The sequence below is a fragment of the Eschscholzia californica genome, unplaced genomic scaffold (genome assembly GCF_041429995.1).
Source record: "Eschscholzia californica isolate CP2 unplaced genomic scaffold, dmEscCali1.0.p SCAF_1, whole genome shotgun sequence".
Taxonomy (NCBI): domain Eukaryota; kingdom Viridiplantae; phylum Streptophyta; class Magnoliopsida; order Ranunculales; family Papaveraceae; genus Eschscholzia; species Eschscholzia californica.
In genome coordinates, this window is record NW_028238198.1 from 43,217,197 (window position 1) to 43,228,480 (window position 11,284).

At 36.8% G+C, this 11,284-nt stretch overlaps 2 protein-coding genes across 7 annotated transcripts; one reads left to right on the forward strand and one right to left on the reverse strand.

Annotated features, from left to right (window-relative positions):
- Positions 1–782: 782 nt before the first annotated feature.
- On the reverse strand, positions 783–6,981 carry LOC147566999 (DNAse I-like superfamily protein). 6 transcript variants are annotated; one of them, XM_086653599.1, is made up of 11 exons: positions 6,663–6,980; positions 6,401–6,512; positions 6,082–6,150; positions 5,432–5,516; positions 5,155–5,259; positions 4,128–4,977; positions 3,545–3,729; positions 3,347–3,455; positions 2,688–2,830; positions 2,113–2,326; positions 783–1,499 (listed from the first exon to the last, which is right to left on the reverse strand). In XM_086653599.1, the coding sequence occupies exons 1-10, from the start codon at positions 6,693–6,695 to the stop codon at positions 2,125–2,127; spliced, it is 1,893 nt and encodes a 630-aa protein (XP_086509725.1). In that variant the 5' UTR covers positions 6,696–6,980; the 3' UTR covers positions 783–1,499; positions 2,113–2,124. The 6 variants fall into 6 exon arrangements, with proteins under 6 accessions (XP_086509725.1, XP_086509722.1, XP_086509724.1 ...); XM_086653596.1 differs by having other exon boundaries at positions 6,401–6,557; XM_086653598.1 differs by lacking the exon at positions 783–1,499 and adding an exon at positions 1,773–2,017.
- LOC147567000 (egg cell-secreted protein 1.2-like) lies at positions 1,058–1,537 on the forward strand. Its single transcript, XM_086653600.1, has one exon. The coding sequence runs from the start codon at positions 1,058–1,060 to the stop codon at positions 1,535–1,537; it is 480 nt and encodes a 159-aa protein (XP_086509726.1).
- Positions 6,982–11,284: the final 4,303 nt, after the last annotated feature.

Consider the following 11,284-nt stretch of genomic DNA (forward strand, 5'->3'; position numbering starts at 1 on the left):
GGTTCATCATCTTTCTCATTCTTGTTATCAGGTTTCAAAACTAAATGTAGAACTTTTTATTTTTATTTTTATTTCACTAATAATGATTGTTTTTCCTTTTTTCTTGGTTGTGTTTTCACCATAAATAGAGCTCTCTTGTATTCTTGGATTTGTAGCTATGGGTAACCTAAATCAAAATTAAAATTTGCCCATCTTTTGTGGTAGATTGTGTGGTTGTTTGGTGTGGTCACACTAGTTCAAAACCCACCGTTAGTACCTTTTCCAGTTTATTTCTTTCAGGTGATGCAGAATTGTTAAAGAGTATAGTTTTTAATTTGTTCGGTTACACTCTAAGACATTCTTTTACACTTTTGATAATGTATTTTTATTGAGTTGTAATTTAAACCAAAAGCTCTTCTGGTACCTTATTTTTTCAGAAAATTTGGATAAGTGTGAGAATTGTGACACAAACATTAACTTAAAATTGTCACCCACTATATTTTGCAAGTCCATACGACAGTAGAAGTTCATTTTATAGTGTGTAGGCTAGCCTAGTCTAACATAGAATTCCGGTTCCGCCCCTAAATATGTGCTTTTGTAAAACATAATATTTTTTTTTGCTTGTGCCCCTTTCTCCATGTGTCTCATTTGTAAAATGGTTGGCCTTTAAACACATCGGTACAAAAATGGCTTGTAAGGAGGTGCCTCAAGCAATAGTGGGGGCGTCCATTTAACTTCCCCTAATCTAATACAGAGATGTGGTCAGAGTGTGAAGATATTAGTCCGACGGTTGAGATTACCTCTTACAACCCGAAAACCCGATCCAACCCCATCTGATTAAACATAACAGTTAGCAATGATTTCAACCCCCCATTCGTCTTCCCATACGTTCATATTCCTCTGTTAATTACACAAATCAAACCTCCCATGATCATCACATTTAATACTACTTGAATCTCTCTCTCTCTCTCTCTCTCTTTCTGTGCATGTGTATATAAATGGAACCCACCAAGCAAACTCCTCACACACCTCTCCTATCCCCATCTCAAGCTCGTCACCACAACCATAATTAGTGATCATGGCATTCAACCAGTCAGTTCTTGTACTCTTTCTAGCTTCAGCTCTCATGCTAAGTTCCTCAAAACTACTCGTGATAGCGAGGGTTTTGACTACACCCGTTAACGTTAACGAACCAGGGGACAACCTAGCAACCCGTCTCAACGGGGAAGGCAATGGTGGGATGGGAGAATGTTGGAGTGCACTTCTCGAGTTACGCTCGTGCACAAATGAAATTATACTTTTCTTGGTTGATGGAGAAGCTTATCTCGGACTTCCTTGTTGTAGAGCTATACGTATTATAACACGCGAATGCTGGCCTACTATGCTTACTTCCCTTGGTTTCTCTTCCGAAGAGGGTGACATTTTACGTGGTTATTGTGATACTTCGTCCTCACCAGTTGCAGCTCCTCTCTCACCAAAAACCGCCACGCTCCCCCCGGTGCAATCTCCTGCTCAGGCACCTGTTTTGGGTTTAAGTCCATCCATTGTGGTTGCATAGAAAACTGAAGACATTAGTAAAAGAACAATAATAATAGGGTGCCAGTGATCTTCTACTTTATATTATTAGGGTTTTAGTATATTAGCTTTTGCTGTTTATTTGGGCCTTTATGTTATTATGATATTAATAGAGGTGTTTGTTTTCTCTCTTCAATGGATCTAATCTTACACTTATCTTACACCAACATCCTGTGTTATCATCTTTCATTTACTGCAGTATATACTTAGAAAGAGAATGCAAACAAAATGAGTATAAAATACAAACTGGTCTCTGATTTACATTCTCTCTCTCTCTTTCAGTTTCTATCTTTGATGGTAATTTGACTAAGATACAAATTTACAAAGTGACATTTACATCATAATCAAATCAAGTAAATGAATTTAAAACAAAACAAGATTTTGCAAATTCTAGGAACAAGAAAAAAACTGCATGAATCGGAACCCTCCAACTACTGCGAAGATAACTATTTCACTGTTTTTCCTGCATCAACGGACGAGACAATTGGACGAGGCGGGTGTCTAAAAGGTTCCGAGGAACGCAAATTAAAACCCTAAACCCCAGACCAATATACATACCTCAGTCGGTTTCTATTCAGGATCTGATAGAACGCCCCTATCTTCTAGCTCGGCAAGGGTAAAAGTAAGAGCCCTTTGTAGCTTCTTCTGACTGAATACCTCTACCTCAGCCATGAAACTGGCCATCACGGGACGGTGATCAGAGAGTGTCTGCTCAATCCTCTTGTACTTCAACAGTTTCATTCCCCTTCCACTTGAAAGAATCCGGTCGCACCTGAATTTTGAGCTAATGTTAGAAATAATTCTAGAAAAAGCATGAAATCGTATAACAGTTTACCACATGTAAACATGAAATTGATCATCGTAGTAATTGTAGGAAATCAAAATATAAACTGATTAATAATTTTAACATACTAAGTACTAACCAGCCCCTGCAAATTGAACTTAGTTTCTACGTTCCATCATCATTGTACATATATTAAATAAAGAGCTTCTCGTGAAAGTGATCAAACGACTACTAAATTAGAGCAGACAGGTATATAGATATACCATGAAATAAACACTTAGAACACAAAATTGAACTAATAGAAAACAAGATGAAATAAGAGCCATCAACTTAGTTAATAGTTGTATACCATGCAGGAGTTCGCCTCCCGGCTTTGGGATCCTCTCCCACATAGTTTTCTGAGTGGACCTCATACTTGTATGTTGGAGCAAAATTCAAAGCACCTTCTGTCCATCCATCAAATACCCGACCTTTTCTCAGTTGTCGAACAAGCTGCAAGAACAAAGCGGAGAAACCTCATTTAAGTAATCAGTTCAAGTTTTAACATATTTAGAATTATTAGAAATATGAATAAGGTGCAGAAAAGACATCTAAAATGTGCTTCTCTGCCTTCACATTAGCCTGCCATCTCCACCGTTGTTTATTGCTAAGTACTCACAAGGGCGTGTGTGCACGTTGCTAGACTCCTAGAGCATAAAACATGTTCGCTTAGACCACGGATCAAAGTCCAGTTTAGGTTCCCATTGTTTGAACCATATCCCATACTATACATGACCCCATGTATATAATAACCGTTTGATTCGAATAAATAAAACTGAAAGGGGGGGAAATGATTCGTGATTCAATAATTTGTGTTAGAATTCATAGAAAGCACTGATCTTGAACCACTGTTGTACTACGATACATTATTTTACATGCTTTATTACAAGTTCCATGATTAGAAGTTAAAAAAGCTTTTCACGAAGTACCATGCAACCTGTCCTTGAAATAAGTATAAAATAAAAATACCTGGTCTTTCTCGAGCAACGTAGACCAATCTTTTTTGGATATCAGTTCTCTTGTTTTCTCATATGATAAATTGATACGATAATTAAGATCTCCAAGCCAGATTATTCTCCTGAAAATGCAGTAATTGAAATTAGAGTGGAGTTTCTGAAACTTAAAGTATTAATACAAGGACATCTGGTGGAGTTCTTATTTGCTTACTCATGATCATAGATGCTCTTGGGGAAGCCAATTTCTGATGCCGGATAAAACTGGGTTCTCCTATGTATTTCTTTTACATCTGCATTTCTACGAGTTTCATCCGCTTCCTTTTCACCTGAAGTTAGGTGAGAACAGATGAAACAAAACAGTGTCTGATAAATAGACATGCTGACAGCTACTGATCCCTGCAAGAAATAAAAGCCATCAAAATACTCCTGGGAATAGAAAACAATATGAAACAGACAACAAAAGTAACTGGCATGACTACTTTAGGCCCTATCTGTTAAATGTTAAATCAACCAATTAGCTCAAATTCTATCTATGCCTATTTTATTCACTAAATAGACCCTTAACTAAATATTTAAAGCTTACCAAATGTGTGATAGTGTTATAACGAGGAAAAAGAAAGTATTGATTACAACGGGAAATGAAACTAACTTTTTACCAATATAACCAATTCTGATAATGCCTCTTTTATTCAGTAAAGAGACCCTTTACTAAATATTTGGAAGTTTACCAAATGCCGGATAGTGTTATAACGAGGAAAAAGAAAGTATTAATTACAACAGGAAATGAAACTCACCTTGTTACCAATATAACCCATGACGCCAACACCAACTGTAGAAACCTTTACATTCTGAATGTGCCTCCGCAATGTTCTTCGGACCCATATAGAAAGGAAAACCCCAACCATTTGTTTGCTAACTATCCTTACATAAGGAGATCTTCTTCTCCGACGTATAATAGATTCGAGATCAAGCTCTGTAAGCAATGCTATCTCTGATGACCTTGTGTTATCCGCATTATGTGATTTAAAAGAGCTGTATGTTTTAAAGGACTTAAATGTTTTGAAGGAATTTGGTCTGTCTAAAACACGCTGAGGTAGTAAGTCTAACGGTGGCTCCGGCCAGCTCAAACCCATCCTTTCTGTCCCACTAAGTGATTTCATTAATCTCCCCTTTTGATGGGGAACCAATGCTTCCGAGTCCTCTGGACAACCTTCTAACCGGAGATAATTTAACCTGTCTAATATTTTCGGGAAAGAAAACTGTCTCCCTAAATAATGTCCGGTTGATGTAACTGGATTACCATTTTCAGTTGAATTTGAAACCCAGTTACCTACATACTCGTTTCCATTGGGACTGGGTACATCCTTGAGTTCAAACAAACTGCTAGAGTCATCATCCAATGGATGAACTTCTTCCTCCTCCTCACTATCTGTTTCAAACATTTCTTCATCTTCAATGTCTGGGATATCATCCAAAGGCCTGAACTTTGATGGAGAAGGAGGATCACTATAGCATTTAAGCTTCGCCTTCTCAGGCCTAAATGTATTTAGTGTATCACGAATTACAGATTCCCATTTCTGAACTGGTCGATTATCCTCTGCACCAAAGATGTTACCAGCATTTAATGGAACAATTTCTTGAAGGCTGCAAGAATTTTCAGAAAAAAAATCCTTAGAACTTCGTCAGATACAAATTCACAGGTTCTTATAATAAATGGGTTGCTTATCTGTAAGAAATTAGGAACGGACACTTTCAATATCAAAACTAAACCCTGTTTTAAGTCGAACCAAATTCTATAAGTGCTCAGGGATTAGAAATTACCCAAGCACGTATACATCAGCAGGATCATCTACATCCAGCCACTCCTTGATTTCTAGGTCATCAGTTGGCAGTTTTCCTCCAACATTCCACGTTCCAACACAAATCCTAGGAACACAAACACGACAGATTAGTGAAGGCTACTGATAAAACATAGATTGCCTACAAATGTTTTCTATACTGGTTTGGTAGTTGACGTTTTTACATCCAGTAAGCATTCCAACATGACTACGTAGTTAGTAGTTTCATAAATGATTGTAGAACCAAAGAAGGAGCATGCCTGAGATCTTTGTTGTTTATATATTGTGCGCGGGTGGTCTCTGAGTTCCGTCTTCTCCTCCTAGGACGACTCTCAGATGAAGTCCCTACAAGAAAGTCATTTAATCATTAAGACGATGTAGCATAGAGGAAACTCAACAATGGGATGTCAGGATGAGATTGCACAGAATTCAATGATATAGATGTATTAGGAAGAAAAACCCATTTTAAGATAAAATAGAAAACAACAACTACTTCAGACCTCTGATAAATTCCAGCATAACAAACAGCAAAAGTGACGCATTGTTAAGATTGTATGGGTTCCACTTACACTTGAAAAATAGAAAGAAATCCCAGCAAAAATCAAATTTAGTCTTCCCGAGAAAAGGATTCTTTTACAATCAACTTAATCGAGCAGTGTCTTATGCATTAAAAAGCAGAGAAAACCAACCTCAAAGCCATAATAATAGCAAGAAATCGTTATATTTCTGACTCTTAAATGCAGTAGCTCACTTAATTGCTTATGCAATTTAAGGCTTAAGTGAAAGTCTTGTGATCAAATTGGAAACCCATAATTACGATTACCATGTTCACAAACCAAAATCCATTAAAATGGATAAGAAAAATGTGAGTGCATTGGAGAATAAAACATCTCACAGTTACAGACATTACCTTTAGATTCAATATGATCTTCAAGGTCCTTGTTCCCAAACCTTGATTCTTGTCCCCAGGCGCCAACATCTATTAATAAAACAAAAGAACGAAAAAGAACACCAAAACAATTAGATAATGTGTTCGCCTACTGAATATGATACAAAGCGTTAAAGGGGCCGTGCAAATCGGCATTATGAATTATGGATCTGAAAATATAAATTTAAAGAGAAATATCAAACTGAATCTTCTGATTTCAAATTATAGAATTGAATCTTCTAAAAAAACAAACAAACCAAAGGAAAATTGGGGTTTTCAAATTTTTTTTTTTTGGAAGTACCTTCAGTATCGGTGTCATAATCGGTTTCACCATCATCAGTATCAGCACTAAAATCAGATTCAATAGGGTTGATATTGAGCAATTTCCTTAGAACAATCTTTGGCCAGATAAGCTGTAGGCATGAGCAACCGAAACAATAGATTTCAACCCAATTCCTCTGCAAATTTTAGTCCAGTAGTATCAAAGAGGACAAAATCGATACTAACAATAATAATAATCCAAATTAAAAGAAAAAGAAAACCTAGATCGAATAACAAAGTACCTCTCGTTGTTTTCTTGAAAGACTTGGCTTCATCTGTATTTAATCAAGTGAGAGAAAGAGGGGAGTGAAATTGATAGAAGAGAAACCAATTTAGTAGTATCAATTTTGATCTAGAAAGATCAAAAACAATAAGAACAAGGTTGAGAGAAGAGAGATGAAATTGAGAAAATGAATTAGAAGAGTGCATATAGAGGTTGACAAAGAACTGCTAGTCAGTCGCAAAATAACTATTTTTAGAGAGAGAGAGGGTCAAAATATGAAGCCTCCTTGAGAGTGGTAGTTGTCAATCGTGGCTCCTTAAGTCCTTGTTACCTACTTTAGGGTTTACTAATTCTCATAAACCATAAATAATACTAGTAGCACTTTCTTTTTTACTTTATCTTTATAAAATCATTGCTTTTTTCTTTATATAGAAAACAAGATCACTACACGGCATTGGTACATAAAAGAAGATATAATAGATATATCTAGATTCATAAATTGGATAAGCACAATGACAAATTGATTTATGACATCTTGAAGTCTGATTTTCACTTTCATGGAGATGGAAGATGGTATTGGGAAAACAAACACAGTCTAAAGCTTAGTCATAACTGAATTTCAAATATCAACCAATTCTCAACAAACTTCACAACAACCTTAAACTAATTTGTTTTGTAACTAACTTGTAACAACTCTTTTCTGTTTCTGTAACAACTCAGCTATGACTCTATAAATAGCTGAGTTCTCTTCATTTTAAGTTAAGAAATGAAATAATAGCAAAGCTTCCATTAATGGATTCCTTCAAATTCTATTATGGTATCATGAGCCAAAGCTCTTAAGCTTCTGGTTATTCGATCTTCCTTTTTCAGTAAGATTTCTATCTCTTCTTCTTCTCAATTTGTCTGCTAAAAACACGAACAATGTCAAATTCTTCTTCGTCTTCTTCATCTTCTAGTTTTATTTCGCTTCCAGCGCCTCATCAAATCGTCAATCTTGTTCCAATTAGATTAACTTCTGATAACTATATCACTTGGAAATCTCTTTTTCTACCAGTATTACGAAGGTATGGTGTTTTAAACCTTGTAGATGGATCTTCATCTTGTCCAGAAAAGATCATCTTTGATAATAATGGAATGGAAATTCCAAATCCTGCTTATTTTGAATGGATTGAACGAGATCAAACTCTTTTAATTTGGTTAAACTCATCACTTTCTGAGAATCTTCTTCCCTATGTTGTTGGAGTTTCATCTTCTAGAGAACTCTGGTTATCTCTTGAACATAAGTTTTCATGGCTTTCTACTTCTCATGTCTTACAATTACAGTCTCGACTTCAACAACTCAAGAAAGGTTCTTCATCTATGAGTGTTTATCTTCAACAAATCAAGGAAATTGCTGATCAACTTGCTGCTGCAGGTGCTCCATTTCCTGATAAACATCTTGTTGTATTAACTTTAAAGGGATTAACATCAGAGTATGAATCATTCAAAACATCTGTCTCTATTCGAACTCCTCCTGTTACTGTTGATGAACTTCATAGTCTTCTATTAAGTCATGAAGTTTCAATTCATGAGTCACAAGTTGTTCAAAATCCTCTTCTTATTGAGACGCCAAATCAAGCCTATATGGCTCAAGGTTCTTCTTCTTCTCCACAAGTCTATAATGCTCAGAGTTCGATCAATTACCAGTCTCAATCCTCTAACAGAGGACGAAATCAATATAATAGGGGCAGAGGTAGAGGTAAACCTCATTATTCCTCTGGAAATCATTCACAAAGTTCTCAAGATTCATCCTCTTCAGACAGACCTATTTGTCAAATATGTCAGAAAGTTGGGCATCTTGCTATTGATTGCTTTAATCGATTGAATCTCAGCTATATTGGGAAAACACCACCTGCTAAACTGCATGCTAAATATGCTGCTCCTTCTAATAATTCTCCTAGCTACTGGTATGCTGACACAGGTGCGTCTACACATATGACTGCTGATCTTTCTAACATTCAATCTGCAAACCAATATCAAGGACATGACAGAGTTCACATTGGTAATGGACAAGGTTTGTCTATCTCTAACATAGGTTCTTCTTGTTTTAAATCACATGATCATCTCTTCAAGTTCAATAACATATATCATGTGCCTGATATTTCTGAAAATCTTTTATCTGTTTTTCAATTTGCTAAAGATAATCAATGTGCTCTTACTTTTACTGATACTGAGCTCACTGTGAAGGACAAGAAATCAGGGAGGACTCTTTTCCAAGAGCAACCTAAAGATGGAACCTATCCCTTGTCACTTCATAAAGCTGCCTCTTTAAATACTCACAAAGCTGCCTCTACACATCCTGTTGCTTTTGTCTCTCAGTCTATTTCTCCATCACTTTGGCATCAAAGACTTGGACACCCTTCTCTTTCAACACTTCACAGTATCATCAACACCAATAATCTTCCTCTCAACAATAAAGACTTCACCTTCTTCTGTAGTGAATGTCAATTAGCTAAGGCTAAGAAGCTGCCCTTTCAATCTTCTTCTTGCAAGACCACTGCTGCCCTGCATTTACTTTACATTGATCTCTGGGGTCCTTCACCAGCTACTTCAATCAGTGGTTATAAATACTTTGCTACTGTTGTTGATGATTTTACTAAGTATTGTTGGATATTACCTCTTTCTAATAAATCAGATTTCTTTCTTTCATTTGTTGCTTTCAGTAAAAGAATAGAAACTGCATTACAATCTAAAATCAGATTCATTAGAACTGATTCAGGAGGGGAATTCACTAGTAATGCTCTTGAAGAATTTCTAATTTCTCAAGGTATTACACATCAATTTTCATGTCCTCACACACCAGAACAAAATGGCACTGTTGAAAGAAAACACAGACATATTTTGGAAACAAGTAGGTCTCTTCTCTTTCATTCTCATGTTCCTACATCATATTGGGTTGAAGTGTTTCAGACCTCTGTATTCCTTATCAATAGAATGCCAACTGAAACTTTGAATAATGTTTCACCCTATCAAAAACTATATGGTAGTCCACCCAACTATAGCTATCTTAAGGCTTATGGGTGTCTCTGCTTTCCTTGGTTAAAGCCTTATGCTCATAATAAGCTTGAACCAAGGAGCATCCCATGTGTCTTCATAGGGTACAGTCTCAATCATATGGGGTTTAGATGTCTTGACCCAGCAACAGGAAGGGTCTATACTTCTAGACATGTAACTTTCAACGAACAATGCTTTCCTTTCTCAACACTCAAGGCTGGCTCAGATAAAGTTGTCTCTCCTATCTCTAATCCATTATTTTCAGCCAATTTTGAATCAAATACTACTCCTTCTACTCCAACTACTTCTACAGCTGATACTACTCCACCTACTCCATCTGCTTCTATAGCTGATACTCCCCCTACACCTATTCCAGTTGCACCTGATCACTCTTTGCCATTATCTCCTATGCACACGGTTGCTGGTCCTACCACTTCTGACCAATCTGCCTCTATTCTTCCTGATCACTCATCTACTGTGTCTTCTTCTTCTTCTCAGCCTGACCCTTCCATTCCACATAATACTCATCCAATGCAAACAAGGGCAAAGCAGGGAATTTTTAAACCCAAAATCAATCTATTTACTGCTACTAAACACCCTCTCCCAAAGGCTTTAATCTCTAAATGCTCTGACTTAACTCCCACTTGCTATACTCAAGCTGCCAAACAAGAGAAGTGGAGAGAGGCTATGACAACTGAATTTAATGCTTTGCTACAGACAAAGACTTGGACATTGGTGCCTTATACTGGTAATGAAAATCTTGTGGGGTGCAAATGGGTTTATAAGATCAAAGAAAGGGCAGATGGTACAATTGAGAGGTATAAGGCAAGGCTGGTAGCTAAGGGCTTTCATCAACAATCTGGGATTGACTATAATGATACTTTTAGCCCTGTAGCTAAACCATCCACAATAAGAGTTATCTTATCTCTTGCACTTCACTTTGATTGGGACATCACTCAGCTAGATGTCACCAATGCTTTCCTTCATGGGACTCTTAAGGAAGAGGTCTTCATGGAGCAACCACAAGGGTTTATTGACCCTGACAAACCTACTCATATTTGCAAATTACAAAAATCCTTGTATGGCTTGAAACAAGCTCCAAGAGCCTGGTATGAGGAATTAGTTCAAGCTCTATTAGGTCTGGGTTTTCAAACAGCCAAGTCTGATTCAAGTCTATTTGTTCTTAAAACCAAGGCTGACATTGTCTATCTTCTTGTTTATGTGGATGACATTCTAATTACTGGTAGTTCCTTATCTCTTAATCAAGATATTATTAATCAACTTAAGAGTTCCTTTGCCATGAAAGACCTTGGTTCTTTACACTATTTCTTGGGGTTGGAAGTTTTCAGAGATAAGCATGGTATCTTCTTATCTCAATCCAAGTATATTTTGGATCTTCTTCAAAAGACTGATATGCAAGGAGCAAAACCATGTAATACTCCTATCTCCACCTCAGAGAAACTTGATCATTTCTCTGGTCCTCTACTTGAAGACCCCACAATTTTTCGATCCATGGTTGGTGCACTCCAATACCTTACTTGGACAAGGCCTGATATAGCCTTCTCAGTAAATCAAGTATGCCAATTTATGCATAGCCCAAGGGTTCCT

Bases quoted from the DNA above. Each gene is read 5' to 3' on its own strand.
- LOC147567000 (XM_086653600.1), top strand. From the start codon at position 1,058: ATGGCATTCAACCAGTCAGTTCTTGTACTCTTTCTAGCTTCAGCTCTC.
- LOC147566999 (XM_086653596.1), bottom strand. From the start codon at position 6,695: ATGAAGCCAAGTCTTTCAAGAAAACAACGAGAG. The intron at 6,558-6,662 runs GTACTTTGTTAT...TAAAATTTGCAG, and splicing joins TTTCAAGAAAACAACGAGAG to AGGAATTGGGTTGAAATCTA. The intron at 5,517-6,081 runs GTAATGTCTGTA...ACTTTCTTGTAG, and splicing joins AGATCATATTGAATCTAAAG to GGACTTCATCTGAGAGTCGT.